This window comes from Neovison vison, chromosome 2 (assembly GCF_020171115.1).
Source record: "Neovison vison isolate M4711 chromosome 2, ASM_NN_V1, whole genome shotgun sequence".
Classification (NCBI taxonomy): Eukaryota; Metazoa; Chordata; class Mammalia; order Carnivora; family Mustelidae; genus Neogale; species Neogale vison.
The window spans coordinates 8,093,933-8,110,469 of NC_058092.1; the positions used below are offsets into that span (position 1 = coordinate 8,093,933).

General features: G+C 53.6%; 1 protein-coding gene across 1 annotated transcript in view; it reads right to left on the reverse strand.

Moving 5' to 3' along the window:
- Positions 1-16,537, reverse strand: part of MTOR (mechanistic target of rapamycin kinase) — a 128,970-nt gene that overhangs the window by 11,254 nt on the left and 101,179 nt on the right. Inside the window, exons 35-49 of the mRNA XM_044237143.1 lie at positions 15,045-15,170; positions 14,817-14,948; positions 11,157-11,272; positions 10,087-10,204; positions 7,589-7,840; positions 6,820-6,920; positions 5,422-5,518; positions 5,059-5,157; positions 4,668-4,790; positions 4,369-4,551; positions 3,832-3,966; positions 3,440-3,614; positions 1,818-1,953; positions 1,210-1,357; positions 501-623 (exon numbers count right to left, since the gene is read on the reverse strand). Of these exons, the coding sequence (XP_044093078.1) occupies positions 501-623; positions 1,210-1,357; positions 1,818-1,953; positions 3,440-3,614; positions 3,832-3,966; positions 4,369-4,551; positions 4,668-4,790; positions 5,059-5,157; positions 5,422-5,518; positions 6,820-6,920; positions 7,589-7,840; positions 10,087-10,204; positions 11,157-11,272; positions 14,817-14,948; positions 15,045-15,170 (2,064 nt within the window). The remainder of the gene's footprint in view (positions 1-500; positions 624-1,209; positions 1,358-1,817; positions 1,954-3,439; positions 3,615-3,831; positions 3,967-4,368; positions 4,552-4,667; positions 4,791-5,058; positions 5,158-5,421; positions 5,519-6,819; positions 6,921-7,588; positions 7,841-10,086; positions 10,205-11,156; positions 11,273-14,816; positions 14,949-15,044; positions 15,171-16,537) is intronic.

A 16,537-nucleotide genomic window follows, 5' to 3' on the forward strand; every position in this document is an offset into this window, starting at 1 on the left:
CTTAAATTCCAAATTGGGTTGAGGATTTAAATGGAAAAACAAGTTTTATAATCAGTACAAGTAAATGAATGTAGAAAGATATACAAGCTTGAGGCAGAGAGGGCCTTTCCAAATATAAAGGTAAAGGTAGAAACTTCAAAGAAAAGGATAAAAATCGGGTAACTTCCAACTTTTAAAAGTGTCTACACATCAAAAACAAAACAAAAATCCCAAACCAAGGAACATACCAGAACAAAAATTAAAAAACCAAATAAGCAGGAAATTCCTAACATACGAAATAGAGTTAATATCCTTCTTATAGACACAGCTCAAATGCTATCGCAAGAAACGGGAGAAACCCAAAATTACGAAGTCCGTATCCGCGGAACAGCCCTGCTCGCCCAGGTAATCTCAGTAACCAAAGACGGTCACAGCGCACAGCTGCTCGTCCCGAAGACGAGCCCACCGGGTGCACGGGAACAGACCAGAAAGCGCCAGTTGAGGAGCCCAGCGGCTCGTACCTCAGAGCTGGGGCTTTTGAGCCAGAGCAGCTTGGCCAGGTCGTCGCCGGCGGTGTTGTTGACGGCGTGCTCGAACACCTCCACCTTCTGCATCAGCGTCAGGTGATCGTAGTCCGGAGCCATCTGCATCGGGACACGAGCGCTCTGCGAGCGGCCCTCGACTGGTAGCTTCAATCCAGGGGGACATCAGGCCCTGGGCCCGGGCAGAGCTGGGTTCTGATCTCACCACACCAGCCCAAAGGAGATAAGAACAGGGCCGGGGTGGGGGGGGGTGGGGGAGGGTGTGGCCAACAGAACCGGGTGACCGTGGGAACTGCCAGCGCTCAAGGGTGAGATGTCAGGTCCCACCCGAGCTTAGGTCTGCTGGCGCAAAGGAGAGCGCGGGAGGCCTCGAGGTTCTGGGTGACAGATCTCTTACCACTTGCGCCTCTACTGCCATCTTCTCCCTGGGTGGCCCGTGGCCCGTCCCCATCAGCTGATCCCCTGATCAGCAATACCATCCAGTCTCACCTAGAAGGCTGGACACCTAATTTCGGGGCTCTACGGTCCTGCTCCTTAGAGGTAATCTGCGTTAGGACTCGCTTTGTCTCTCAACCAGATCTTCCGGTGAGACAGACTTTCCGCACATACACGGAAGGACGAGAACAGCAGCTCTGTAGAGCTCCTGACTGGTGAGTCACGTCAAGGCCGTGAAGGCCTCACCACGTACCCGCAACATGATGCGATGCTCGATGTTGAGAAGGATCTTCTTCTTCTCTCTGTAGTCCCGGATGAGGGCGTGCAGCGTGTCGCAGTGCGGGACCCAGCCGATGAGACCCGAGTTGGTGGATAAGGGGATGACGGCGTATCTCTGGATGCTGGCGCCCCCGGAAGGCAGGGTTGGTTATCGGATGTAAGCAGAGTCAGCCTCCAACCCCCGCAAACACCGGGGAGCAGGCTGAACGCCCCCCCATCCCCACCCCTCCAACTTAATATCCATGTTCTTAACGGAATGGGGAGGAAGAGAGCGGGGCGGCCAGGGATGGTAAACACACAGGCCGTGCAGCGTCTCTAGTCTAACGGCCACGGGCTGTTCCATTCTGGACCCTCTGGTGGTTGTTACAGGTGTTTCCCTTCAAAGCACGCAAACGTAGGGACAGCTCTTTGCTGCGTTCAACGCCTTGGCTACTGACGACTTCCTGCCAGGTACGCTATGTCTAGAACTGCTTTCGTGGAGGGACACGACCACATGGGAGGGATGTAAGGAAAGCCCAGATGACCCGTCATGTCGCTGCCGTGCCTCTACTCCCCCAACCCCCACCACCGCGTCCTGACTACCTGAGGTTCTTGCGAAGAGACGTCGGGTCGTTGGCCAGAAGGGTGTTGACCAGGCCGAAGAGCTGCATCACTCGCTCGTCCTGCCGCAGGTCTTCATGGCCCTTCAGGAGGAAAACAAACTCGTGCCCGTTGCTGCCTGTGGGAATGGTGGGAGCTGTTAGCACAGACCAGCCCTGTACCCCCAAGCTCCTACGTGTACCCTACCCAGCCCCTCTTGCACACAAACATAGAGTACCCTAGAACTCCTGAAAAGAATGGCACCGCTTTTGATCGTCCCCCAATGAAATGCTGGTCAAATTAAAAATAAATAAAATTGGGGCGCCTGGGTGGCTCAGTGGGTTGGGCCGCTGCCTTCGGCTCAGGTCATGATCCCAGGGTCCTGGGATCGAGTCCCACATCGGGCTCTCTGCTCAGCAGGGAGCCTGCTTCCTCCTCTCTCTCTGCCTGCCTCTCTGCCTACTTGTGATCTCTCTCTCTGTCAAATAAATAAATAAAATCTTTAAAAAAATAAATAAATAAATAAATAAATAAAATTAAAAACAGCTGTCTTTGGAGATCAGGACCGATTCCGCAGGGATGGTCGTTCTGCATGCTCCCCCACAACCACTCCCTGCCCTGCTGTCTGGATTAGGCCCATGAAGCCTGACCCCTGGGAACTGTATCACCTCAGCTCCCAGTTGGGCTTGGCCAATGGGGGCACTGGCAGGAGGGAAATTAGAGGGTGGGAAGAGGGAGAGGCCAAAGGGTTTGCTCCTGACAATGGTCCAGGCTCCAGTTCTAGAAGTTTCCAGTGTTCCTCCCCCTGGGCTACAGCTCCAGTGGTGGATGGCCTCTCTTTCTAGGTTATGTGTTCTCGATGGGTCTGGAGGGTGGGGTGAGTCATAGCTTCTCACTGTTGGTTCTCTTGACTCTGTTCACAGAAGGAAACAGGTCCTTCATTCAAGTCTCTCATGAAATACTGTGGAGAACCTGACTGACCCATGTTTGAGTATCAGGAGACGCCAGCCCACAGAGAGATGATCTCCTGGGAACCACGACGAACTGGGCTGGTGAGTAACTACTGCATGAAAAAGCATGAGCTGTACTGAAAGTGAGAACCCTCGGGGGCCGTCAGAGCATCCGGGCCTCCCGCAGCCACCCCAGGTGGGCCACAGAGCTCACTGTGAGAACTCATTTCCACATCAGTTTGTTCCTTTTACATAGCCATTTCCCACGGAGAGAGACCATGATGGTGAAGGAGAACATTCGAGAGCTCAGGAGCCCTTTCTTCGGCCCTGCTCGTTACCTACTACACCCGCCCCTGGATGCCCCTCTGTTGGCCCTGTCAGTCCCCTGCAGCCGCCTGCCTCCCCCCATGCCCACGCCGCACACCTCTGCGGCTCCCTCCGTGGGCTCTGCAGGGCGCTCAGGCCTCCTGTGAGCACCGCAATGGTGTGAACAGACGAGGAGTCCTGGGGTCAATGTGACGGGGAACCCGCTTGTGCTCTGTTTCTCTCTCCATAAGCCCGGGAGAGAGGCCGCATAGGAAGAGGAGTGGTGTGAACGGGGAGTGGAGACCTCAGAGAAAGGGAGGGGTTTGGCCAGGATTGGGGGGCTGGAGGCAGGAGCGCAGGCGTCCTTACCCATGAGCGTCAGCTTCCGGGGCCTCTGCTTGGAGGTGATGACCTGCAGGGACGGCGCGATGGACTGAATGCGAATGATCGGCTGGTTGGGGTCGTATGTTCCGGGCACGGCCAGTTCGAGGTCCCGGCACATCAGAAGTTTGGGGGACACATACTGCAGCTCTAGGGAGGTGAGCTGTGAACAAGTGCCACAGGGGTCAGCTGGCTGCCGCCGGGGAGGGGCTTACATGCAATTTGGGTATTTTTTAATAGATTGCTACCGGCAATGACTTATCCTAGAATTTGCAGATAAAAGTAAAACCAGAGGCTTTAGAGTTAGTGTCAGAACGTTCACAAAAAGAAAAACCCAAGGGATGATGATGGTGAACGCCACTAGAGCCCAAAGATCCTACCTGGGGTAGCTGCTTAGAGATCCGTCTGAACACGTGATAATAGAGGTCCCAGGCTTGGGTGAGGTCCTTGACGTTCCCGGATTTCATGTACTTCCTGCACCACTCTTGGGCCTCCATTAGGTCTCGACCATATGCCTGGACGGGGAAGCAGGGCACGTCTGTGAGCCGTCGGGTGTGGACTAGGCCCCGTGCCGAAGCCCCAAGCAGACGGCACAAGCGCTCAGCCGCACGCGACGGCTGGACGGCTGTGGCCCTTCACAGGGCTCAGCAGGGCAGTGGGGAGGCCCCGTCCTGGAGGCCCCAGTCCTGGGACGGCTTATGGGCAAAGGAAGGAGAAGCAAGATGAGCTCAGCAAGGATCTCATGGTTTTCCGGTTCTCGTAAGTTCTCCTAAGTTCGTGACGATTAAATTGCTGGTGTTTCTATATCCCGTGGCCTCCGTCAGAATATGTTCTAGTCACGTCAGGAGGAAGGCCAGAGGGAAAGGGGTCTGGTAAAGGCTCTGGGCCATGTCACGCCGTGCTTTCTCATCCCATACCTGATTAAAAGATGTTTCCTTCAGGGTCTGAGGGCCTCGCTCCATCATGGCGTGCAGGGGTTCCAGCACCTCGAACATGCCCTTCACGTTCCTCTCCCCGAAGTACAAACGGGACGCCTCCTCCAGGCCTTCGTGCCACATCTCGTGCCAGAGGATAGCCACGCGGATGAGCTCCTCGCTCACCTGGACCAACGGGGGCAAGCGAGAGGCACGAGGATGAGCTGACTGACTGAAAGGCTGACTGAAAGGGAGAGACCGCAGGTCCTCCCGCCGGCAGCCCCGGCGCGGGCCGGACTCACCATCATGGCCTGCTGGACCAGCGTGTTGCTGTGCTCGCACATGTTCTTCAGGATCTTGTTGGCTGCGTTGTGGCGGGCCGTCGTGGTGGACTTAGAGGCCACGGTCAGGGGGTAGATGAGGGCCTGAGGCAGACATGGAGGGAACACTCGCAAACTTGGACTTTCAGGAAGATGAGAGAGACGGAGAGGACGCTGCTGACACTGATTCGAGTCCATCACTCAGATGGGGGAAGGCCCTTCAGGCAGGCCCCTGGGCTGGGCCCGCCAGCCGGACAGAGGGGATGCCTGGTTCCCGGTTCCTGCCTTATGCCCCTAGAGCAGCTTTAGGAAAGGCTGGGATCCAGATCGAAAGGTCCACGGTTCAAGGAGGAAGTGCCGGGGGCCCACGTACCTGGGGGTGGTACCGGCCAATGTCTGTGAGAAGCTGGTGAATGAGGCGGCCCACCAAGGGCCTGGGCGTATCGATTCTCGCGATGAGCTGCGGTATGACCTGGATTCAGAGAGACACGGTGCGCAGCGCGTGAGGGGCAGAAACAACTACTTGTTATTCTGGGCAGTGACCAGCTCTCGAAACCTGCTGTGGCAGATGCTGTGGAACTCTGAAAGAGTTCACTCCCTTCAGTTCTCTGGGAGAAACTAAAGACAATATGGAGTCTCGACCCTGGGACCCATCCCCCATCCTTTACCGCGGTCACTGATCACCGCATGATCCCAGGAGGAGACAGAGCAGGAGGGAGACCTGAGCCCGCCTTACCTGTAACCAAGTGTCGATCTGGATCGCTTTCACCCCCTCCACTAAGGCTTCATTTACATCTGGCCAGTGACCATAGTCAAACCATAAGGTGAGGACTCTGGAGAAGACAAATAAGAAAATCACAGAAAATCCAGTTTCCCAGGTTTTTTTTTTTTTTTTAAGATTTTAATTTATTTATTTGACAGAGATCACAAGTAGGCAGAGAGGCAGGCAGAGAAGCAGGCTCCCCGTTGAGCAGAGAGTCCGATGTGGGGCTTGATCCCGGGACCCTGGGATCATGACCTGAGCCGAAGGCAGAGGCTTTAACCCACTGAGCCACCCAGGCGCCCCCCAGTTTTTGTTTTTTTTTTAATTTTTGTAATCTTTAAGACTCTTGAGAAAAGAATAATTGGCAAAGGGGCGCCTGGGTGGCTCAGTCAGTTGTGTCCGACTCTTGATTTTGGCTCAGGTCATGATCTCAGGGTCCTGGGATCGGGCCACACATCGGGCTCTGCTTGAGGATTTCCTCTCTCTCCCCTCATTCATACTTTCTCTCTCTAAAATAAATAACTCTTAAAAAAAAAAAGAATAATTGGCAGCGCCTCAAATCAGTGGTTCTACAGTGTCTGGTCTCGGGGACCACCAGGGAAGGGTGGTTGGTGATGGTTATTAATACTTGAATCAATCGCTTCTCGGCCTTTTGGCTAAGATAAGTGGAATACTTGGGTGAACACCAGGAGGGGCATCCCAAGTGAATGCTTATTTTATTCCAGATAATGTAAAAAGTTCAGCATCATCTAAGCTCAGAGATCTAACGGAGGAGCCCAGGGACAACCTATGGATTATCTTTGCACACACAGAAAGTCACCTGGAGACCAGCGGCAACAGGGTAAATGCAGGACTCAGCTGCCCGTCACCCACAGTCTCTGGACTGGCCGGTCTGGGCCATTTGTCTCGGGCACTCTAAGTGGCGTCTCGAAGCTGAGGCGAGGCACCTGGGTCGCTCAGTCAGTTAAGCATCTGGCTTTGGCTCGGGTCATGATCTCAGGATCCTGACATCAACCCCATGTTGGGCTCCCTGCTCAGTGGGGAGCCTGCTTCTTCCTCTGCCTCTCCTCCATGCTGTCTCTCTCTCTCTCACTATCTCTCAAACAAATAAAATCTTAAAAAAAAAAAAAAACAAAAAAAAAACCGCTGAGGGGCTTTCAGCACTGTGGCCACAAACAGCTCCGTGTCTCCCTCCCTGCCGGAGTGCGCGCGCAGCCTTCTCAGGCCACGCCTCCTCCCCGGCGTGGGTAGGTGGAGGCTGGTCAGCCTTCCTCTTGGACACGCTCATCAGGGTGGGGAAGGAGGATGTCACGAGTAATTCCGTGTCCTGCTATGCACACGGCCCGTCAGGGGCCCTACCCGCTCTGATACCTCAGTGTGTCCTGGAGGTTGTTGCCTCGTGACAAGGAGATGGAACGGAAGAAGCCCTGGACGGCAGGGACGGTGTACATCAGGAGGGTTTTGGACAAATCCTGTTGGAACAAACGCATGTTAATGGACACTCTTGGCTTAGTTTCTCTTCCGTAAAAGGGGCCTCACAGCATATGAACAGTACCTGCCTCAAAGAGGTTATGAGGTTAAATTAGTTACTGCATGAGTAACTGGCTCACAGCAAGCACGCAGGAAATGCTGACTATGTCACAGTCGCTATCACCTTGGACTAACGGTGGGTTCTTAAACAGGGGTGGCAGGGAGAGTGGGCTGAGAAGGAACACGCTGCTCTCTGGGCCTGCCAGCTGCCCCCATGCACTCTGAAAGGACAGCCAGAGGGGAGGAGGTGGGACGGAGCGGTGGGCGGAGAGGAAAAGCAGAGGATGGATCCCGCCAGCCTGTCCTCGAGCGGACCCGCAGATGCGCACGGCCACCCGCGCGGCCACCCACGCGGCCGGGTGCAGGCTAAGGGGATGAGCTCATTCTCGTGGGAAGGACGACCAGAAACTCAGTCTTCGGCTTGGGGGCTAATGCAGGGCCTCCAACACAAACACGGGCTCGAACACCGCCGGCTGGCAAATAAGCCACACCACCCAGCTTCCTCTCCCTTCAGAGCGAAACCCAGGACCCTCCGTGGGCCACCCCCCCCCCACTCCGCAGAGCGCCCGGTGCCGGGCTCAGCCCTCGCTGGGGGAGGAAGAGACAGTACCTCGGTGACCTTCTTCTGCAGAGGAGACGGGGTGGGGCTGTTCTCGGTGCTCTCGGCCTCGCTCTCACTGTTGCTGCCCTCGGTGCTGGTGGCGGTGGCTGTGGCCGTGGCTGCGGTGGTGGCGGCGGTGGTCGTGCTGGTGATGTTGGCCCCGCTGGCGTGCCGCAGCTTCTTCTTCTCGTCACGGGCTTGGTTCTGATGCTTGTAGTGCAGCACGGCTTCAAAGTTCATCACTGCCCACGCGTGCCAGGCCTGCGTGGGGCGAGAGCCAAGGAGGAGGAGGCCTGAGCGCCAAGGCCTTAGCGGAGTGTGAGGCCAAAGCTGAGGCAGGGTGCTGGGCCTGCCCTTCCTTCTCAGTGGCCAGCAGAATAAAACATCACCAAAAACACTCAGGAGTGGGCCTTTTACCAGATTCAGCCTGATTCCTTCATTACTGTGGCAGGACCGTGGTGAGGGCCACGGGGGGGTGGGGGGGGAGGAGTATCCGAAGAGCAGCGAGCCAGGTCCTTGTCTCAGGGGCCTCCTGGTCTGGTGGGCGCCCAGCAACCCAAGGACAGGCAAACGTGGGGGAGCGATGAGAGGCAGACAACGGGCAGGCCAGGGTCGGGGAAGGCTTTGTGGAGGCAGGTTTCTGGGCTAGGGGCTGAAGAGCAGCCCTCAATGGGCAAAGCAGGGACAATAGGACAACAACAGGGACCTCCAGCCTGGGGAGCTCAGGGACGAAGATGCAGGGTGGCCAGCACAGGGCAGTTCATAAGAAACAAAGAAACAGATCCAACTGGAGCCTAGTCCGTGATGGACAGCAGTAGGCGGAAGGTTAGCAAAGGGCAGGGTCAGATTGTGGACGGGCTAACGTATCAGGCCAAGGAGGTCCCGTTTCATTCTAGGTTTTAAAGATTCCTTTGGCAGCCGTACGTGAAACATCATTTATGAGAGCACACGTGTAGGGGCGTGATGGTGAAAGTCTTAACCAGGTCCTAGGTCAGTGGGAAAGGGAGCGCATCAAGAGGAACACGCCATGGGGGAAATGTCGCTCATCTGCCCAGCTCTCCCATCCGGCTCGTGTGTGGCCTGTCAGAAAACCAATGTCCACTGACTGTTTGCTGGGAGAAGTCTTTGGCGCTTATTTTGGTAAAGGAGGAACCACCCACGCTCTGTGGTTTAGAGCTACAGTGACCTGTGGTGCAGCACCGCCTCCTGCACACAGCACGAGGCACACCCTGATCTGGGGCCTCGCAAGTTTGCAGTGATGGGAGAACTAAATCCTGCAAGGGATATACTTTCTGGATAATCGGGAAATTCCTTTGCATCCCTTGCTAAAATCTTTCTTTAACATAAATGAGTCCATTTTTTTTACCTAAGCTGAGTAGGTTGATCATAACTGACCTTTATTTGATGAGTCACGATTCTGCACTGACCCAGCCTGTGTCCTCACACTTTCATTTATTCAGTAGCTCTGTTTTACCCACTCTATGCCAGGCATGGAGCCAGGGGACATGGTGAGCAAGACGGAAACAGTCTCTGCACACACACAGGACCGCACCATTACAGTAAGACAGCATAAACCCAAAAGGACCCATACAATGGAAAGCCTGAAATTCCTGGAACCAATTTTTTTTTTTTTCCCTTGTGATTTGTTTATTTTCTAGAATGTGAGGGAAGGAAAGTAACCTGGTTAGGAGACACTTCCAGTTGGTAAGGTTCTAGCTAATCCAGAGTTTATCTGGTCTATTTTTCCAGCCAAGAACTGGGGCTGTCCTAGATAGAATAATTATTGCTGCTGCCACAAAACAGGGATTTTTCTGATCAGAATGAAGCATGCTTCAATCAGGGTACGATTTTCACTGTACATGCTTCTGTGTCTTCAGATATATGTTTTGATCTCAGAGGGGTTAATGCACAAAGTATTAGCAAGTTAAGGAAATGCTGGAAAGAAATCAATAGTGTCTGGTGTACCAAGCAGCTATTACCAGGAGGTAAGTCTCTCAGGAAAGACCTAAAACCTAAGGCTACGTGCTCTTCCCCAAACCCCTCCTCTCCCACTCAACCACATCTTTGATACATTTCCTAATTCTGTTTATCTTCCTGAAAAGTTCCCTATGCCATAACAGGATGTTACCCAGAGCTTTCCAATAAAAACAGAGAAAGTGAATTTCTTAGAGGAGGAACAGGCAGGGATGGAAATCAGGAAGAAGCCGGGCAGGAACAGATGACCCAAGGGAAGATAAAGTTCCAGAGATTAACCGTGCGTCCAGATGCTCGTGGGCAAACATTCAGCTCAGCGTCTAGAAGACAACAGCATTCCCCCATGCCACACGCAGAATAACGGCGTGATTAAGTGTTTCTCCAATAAGACTCTATCTATCTTCCTGTACAGTGAAGCCCGTAAGGGGGGCTCTGACAGACTGGCTCCTGGTGTTCGAACAGGTGAATCCCCAGCCCGGGACCGGAACCGGCAAGGCCGGGAGGGGCGGGGTCCCCCCGGGGGGGGGGGTTACCTTGTACCAGCTGCGGTCGTGCTCCGTGGCCGCGCTGTAGTACTGCAGCACCTTGGGGATGGTGCTCTCGTTGATGCCCTGCAGGTTCAGCTGCCACTCCCCGAGCTTGAGGAAACACCTGGGGACAGAGAAACGACCCCCATGCCGCTACCCGCACATGCTAGCTCCCCCCGCCTCCCAGTAAGGAGAACGGCCCATTTCATCGGCCGAGCACATCTACACTTGCGGCCCGGAAGCAACATGGAAACACAGGGCTCTCAGCCACACAGGGGGGAAGAAACCAGCTTGAGGGATGTGTTTTGAATGTATCAGCTCTTCTCCTTGACCCATGTTTCAATGCCAGCGTCGACCAGTACCTGCTACAGGGTAGGTCTATACGGACCTGCCTGCCCCGATTTTAGTTTTTGGTGGGGGTGTTGGCTGCTGAGTAACTCTTCCTCTTGCTTGCTACCGGCTTCCCCTCCCTCATTTCTGCCTTCTCCTCAGTTTATAATAAATGACAAACTACATATCGACATATTATATTGTATCACGCACCATGTTATATGTTCTAATGATAAGTATCATTTATAACAGATCTTATTTACCATGAGAACAATAACAGCCGACGTTTACTGATCGCTACTCTCTCCCAGGTACTGCTCTAAACGGTTCACGTGTTTATTCTATTAACCCTCATACTACCTTCTACCACCCCAAGCAACAGAAGCCCTCAGCATCCCCCTTTTTATAGGATGAGGAAACGGAGGCACAGAGTGGTTAAGTGACCCATCCAGAGTCACACATCAGAGCAGCAGCAGAGCTGGCATTGGCCGCCAAGGGGTCTGACTCTCAGACAGATACCAGGAAGGCAGCACCTGGATGCCCTGGAGCTCAGTCCTGGGCAGAGAGCAGCAGAGGCCTAGCTCAGCACGATCTGATGGCTGCCCGGGGTTCCTACTGCAAAAGGCGAAAGCAGAGTTGGGAGCTCGCTGCCCATGGAGCCTTAAGCGTTCCTGCCACGCTGCAGAGGCTGCTGGGGCGGAGGAGGATGGGAGCGCGACCGGCCCCGGCCAGTGGGGACCCCTCACCGGGCCATGAGCTTGTGCAGCTCCTGCTTGTGCTGCTGGTCCTCGGTGGCGATGGCGTGCTGGGCCTGCTGCTGCATGGTCTGCACGAAGTGCTGCATGTGCTGGAAGGCGTCGATCTGCACAAGACAAGAGCACGGGAGCCGCTCAGCATTCGGCCTGGCCTCATGAGAGAGAACCCCCCGATCATCTGATGAGCCCGTGAGCCGGCCCCCACTCCCAGGGGAGCACCCTGGAGCACAGGGCAAGGGTGCCCTAGAACAGGCGGCCCAGGGCATGGCACTGGGAGATGGTTGGGCTTTTCAAGAAGACTCATACTTTCCCAACTCAAGCTTCGGCTCTCCTTGGCTAGCTGTACTACTATTTCGATAAGCTCCTTGCCTGATTACCCCGAAATAACAATCTATAGGAAGAAATGTGAAACAACTGCTTACTTCCCAGCAACACACAGGGGGCAAAACCGGGCTCCTTGGGGGGTTGTTTTTGGGCCCGTAAAACTTTCGTACTTGTTTAGAACTCTAAGTACCTTGGACACTCCAGCAGAGCCCAAACTATAGTTTTAAAAGTCCTACAGAACCCTCAGTACCCAAATAGGAGCACAGACATGAGGTGAAGGCCCTCATCCGTCCATCAGAGCGAAGCAGTGGGGAGGACGCTGGCTGAGCAGACAGACGTCTAGGTGAACGGGGGAGTGGCTTAGGAGCGAAACCTTCACAGCATCCTCAAGCCTTTCCATCTGTCTATACTACGGGACCTGATACAAAGTGAGCAGAACCACGTGGGTTAGGAACAGGGAGCTGAAAGAGGGAAGGGCAGAGACACAGAGTCAGAGATCTGGGACTAAGGTACCAGCCATCTCTAGAAGCCCCCATGTCCACTCACACCAGCATCCTGATAAGTGGGGTCCCCACTCTTTTTAAAGGGCTTCAAGGTGGAGACAGAGCATACAGACATGAAAAGCTCCAGTGGAAAAAATGGTGGAATGAAAGTCCACCACGACGGTGGGAGGGGGGAACAGTATGCAAGAGAGTGAAAAAGAGACGATGTGTTCTTTGCTGCAGAAGGAAATGGCGGGGGGATCAACATTTCAAATAAATAAGGTCAGAATGGTCTCCTTCCATTGAAACATGTCAGTCGTGATGGTCTTCAAGGAAAATACAACTCATGACTTGGAGGCCAGGACCAACCTCAGACACGTTTCAACATAAGGAATTAATTAGCATCAACAGACATGGCTCACCCCAGAGCCAGCATGATGTGACTAACAATTCGTCAGGCAGCTAATCCGCACACGGGGACAGGGCGACAGGCAGATGTTCTGACAGTTAACAAGACACCTGTCCCCCCACCCCCCCACCCAGACAGCTGCCTTCACGGGGTTCCATTACTCACCCTGGCTTTGAAAAATGAACTACATTAGCAGCCCGCCCCTGAGAAGTGATAAATGTTCCTGTAGTTTTTTCCTCTACGAGAACTGCACTGACCAGACTTACAGCTGGTTAAGAAGGAAAGGAAGAAGGGAGAGACAGCACTGGAAAGATCCAGCCCGAGAAGGGCGACTGGTAAGCCGGGTGCGGAGCGGGTGCCCGTCAAGATGTGAGGACAGAGTGAAGCAGGAGCTGGGATGCCAAGGCTGTTCGGAGCCCACGTGCTCCGCGTGGCCGGCAGTCCAGGCACACCGCTTACTTTCCTTTCGGGAGACTCAGCCAAACGCTGAACAAAAAATAAACCACCCAAACCAGGGAGGGCTGCATAGTAGTTCGGATTTGAAGCTCAGTATTAAGTAAATCTATCCAGCACCGGAGAATCGATATCCTTCTACTGCACGGCGTGGAGACCACTTATTTTGAAGGAATTCAAAGTGTTCTACTAAAATACGCTCTTTTCTCCACCTCTGGGAAGTGAGGAGGGAAAAATGGATTGTTTCTCTCTTATAGATGAAGGACTGGGCGATCAGAGGAAGGGGTTTCTCTTGGGCACAGAGTTTCAGCTGCGCGTCGTAAGCCCGGTTGGCGAGCAAGACCCGTCCTCAGCTTGGTGAGGTTTCACGGAAAGACTGGCCTGTCTCTAGATCGTGGGAAGTGGCTTGTCTAGGAAAACACGGGACATACCCCTTGGGCCTGACGCCTTCCTGCAGAGCAGGCTCTGCTTTTCTCAAACTCTCTTACCTGCCTTACGCAAGGCAGGATACAAGGCTTACCGAACTGTCTGTAGTGGAGGAAAGTCAAGTTCAGAGAGGAAAAGGGACTTGCTCAGTAGTGCGATTATTACGTAGCTGGTTCTCTGAGTGACTCCTGAGCACCTGTGAAGATGCGACAGCCCTAGGTCTGGGCTTAAAGTCCAAGCACCTGACTTCAAAGAGGTTTCTGAATTTCTAATGCCTGTCGTTTCATGGCTTCCCATCGGAGGCTGGGCTCTGAGAAGAGGTGGTAATGTGTAGAGAGGTTGGGCTGTGGTCATTTGTGGAAAGGAGCCACTCCCTGGTTGAGACATTAGCCAAGAGGCCCTTGCTGCCTGCCTTCGGCAGGACTTTCAAACACTTGGACTCTGTACCCAGGAAGGAAACCAGACCACGCTCAGATCCAGCACCTTCTGTTTTTCTCATTTGCCTGGAGGAAGGCTGGACTTTGAATGAGAAGTGCTCTGGCCTGGGAAGTTTGCAGAGACTCACAACCAGACCAAACCAAACTCCCAAAAACAACAAAAAGAAAACAAGACCCCAAACGACGCACGTGGGCAACGGAGTTTGGCCGCTCCGACTAAAGTGAACCCCTGTTGAAAACCTGGGGTGCAGGGTTCCCCATCCCACTGTGGGACGCTTTTGCAGTCCCAGAGTCAGCCACCCAGAAAGAAGTCAATCTGGAGACACGGTCCCGGGTTTCCTTCGGCGTGCCTTCCACGGCCTCGGCTGCACAGGCGGCTCTGCGCTCCGTTCTCCTGGCGGGCCGCGCTGCGGGCCACAACGGGGAGAGGACGGCTAGGACACTCCCTCTGTTTGGTCAGGGGCATAAGGAGCCAGAGCAGGTGCTGATTTTGCCTCCAGGGCCAGCGTTTTGTTAATCATCACCACCATCCAGGGAGATCATTTCAAAAAATAAAATCAACCCCCCCTCCCCACTGCCCCCCCGGGAGCCACAGCTATTTCCTTGTCCGGGGAGGACCTGTCTGTAAACAAAGGAAGAGGAATTCTACGCCGGCTCCAAGTAGACGCTCCCTACTGGATGCAGCCTGACACTCTGGGTGTTGCTGCTTCTGCATCCCAGCTGATGACTGGGAAGGAGACGAGAAGTTGGAAAAACCAAAGTGGTCTTGTGAAATGTCCAGTCTGTGTTTTCACAAATATGCTGCCTTTTGGGTACTGAACAGCCCACCTTTTCTTGGGAGGCGGGGAGGAGAGGGGGACAGATATCGTGCCCTTTCTATGTTCCCGCATACTCTGCTAAGAAATCTAACCGTGACCTCACGCAGCAGTTCCATCAATGGCATCCGGGAGGCCCCCGGATACGATTCACTCTGGAAATCGGGCCAAACAGCTTCTTAACAGGAGCAAAACCCAGCATGGCGCTTTGGGTGCTGCTCCCCTTTGGGCCCCGAGGCGGCGAGAGGCTGGGTAGTGGGCGCTCGGGACGAGCGGTCTGCTGCCGCGTGGGTTTGGATACAGACCTTGCGAGCGCTCTTCCACATGTTTTTCATGTAGGCGTAGGTCACCTGAGGGTGGACTGTTGGCAGAGGATGGTCCAGTTGCCGAGATGGATCCACTCCCAGGAGCAACACTAAGGTTTTATGAGCAAGGGCCTTAAAAACAAGACAGGCCGGGTTATAAACAGGACGGGACCAGGAGCGCCGTTCCCTCCCCGGCCTCCCACCACACCCTGTGCAGGGGTCACTCACCAGCCTGCCGCTCTTCCCACACAGGCTGGCATACTTGAGCCAGGTCCTCATGTCCTCGTGAGGGCTGACCACAAGTGACCGCACCATCAGGATCTTCTGCCAGTCCTCCACGATGCGCTGGCAGCCCTGGAACATTCAGGAGGGAGAATCAGGCATGTCCTCTGCTATAGCTTTAACCCCCAACAAGCAACAGAAAGACTTGCCTCGAACCAACAAAGAAATTCATTTTTACAACCTCAGCTTTCTCAAGAGACGGGTGCTGTGAAGAAAAACACTTCTTAGGAACCTCTCAAATCCAAGGGTCAGGAGAGTCACAGGGCTGGTGCTCGAGTCCCCGCCCTGCCACCGTCCATATGTGGGACGCTGCACACGTTACTTAACCGCTAAAATGAGGTAAAGACCGTACCAACTTCACAGGGCTATGATGAGGACAACATGAATTAAACCTTTTAAATTTCTTTTCTGGAGTATAAATAATGCATTTTTTAAAAAAAAGCCAGTATTCTTTTTTTGATACAGCTTTTATTTATTTATTTGAGGGCGTGAGAGAGTGAGCACGAGTGGGCTGGGAGGCAGAGGGAGAAGCAGACTCCTGGTTGAGCAGGGAGCCTGACGTGGGCCTTGACCCTGACACACCGGCATCAGGACCTATACCAAAGGCAGACGCTTAACTGAGTCACCCAGGTGCCCAAATAATGCATTTTTAACTTTGGTTTTTTTGCTTCAGCTTCTCTGGGGCTCAGTCGATGGGACATGGACGTCTGATCTCAGAGTTGTGAGTTCGAGCCCCATGTTGGCTATAGAGATTACTTAAAAATAAAATCTCTAGAAAAAATAGATCATTCAAAATCTGGGAGATGAATTAAGCATAAGAGAAGTTTAAGTAAATTCTTAAACGACGCTGCCTGTGAGCTGTGGCATCGTCAGTCCTGAAGTTATTAACGCCTAAACTGTACGAAGACTAGCCGATTCCTTCTGCTTCGTTTTCACTGGTCTCTGATCAAAAACTGCATATAGAAGGAAAAGCGCCTCATTCACTCATACATATACATTCTTTTTAATTAAAAAATAGAGGGAATTCGATGTTATTAAAAGGGATAGGTACTTTTCTATCGAAGACTTCTGAGGGTAAGTGGGCCTCTCCTCCACCTTCGCTCTAAGAAGTCAGACTCAGAGATAAACCACCCGGGGAGCAGGGCTTGTCCCTCTGTGGGCAAATCCGTCCCTTTGAGAGACAGATGGAACCAAAGGAGCTGTCCTCCACAGAGGTGAGTCTGACCGTCTAGCAACAATGGTTGCAGGCTTTTAAATATGACAGGATCCAGTGGGAGTCTGAATTAAGAACCTAAGGCAAGTCAGGCTGACCCCTCAAACTGCCCCATGGGAGACTCTGGCAGGGGATTTCAGCTTCAGTGACTTGACCACAAAATGGCCATTCTCCAATAGAGGTGGCTCATGGAGCGCTTGGACAGTAAGCCACCCACGAGAGCCAA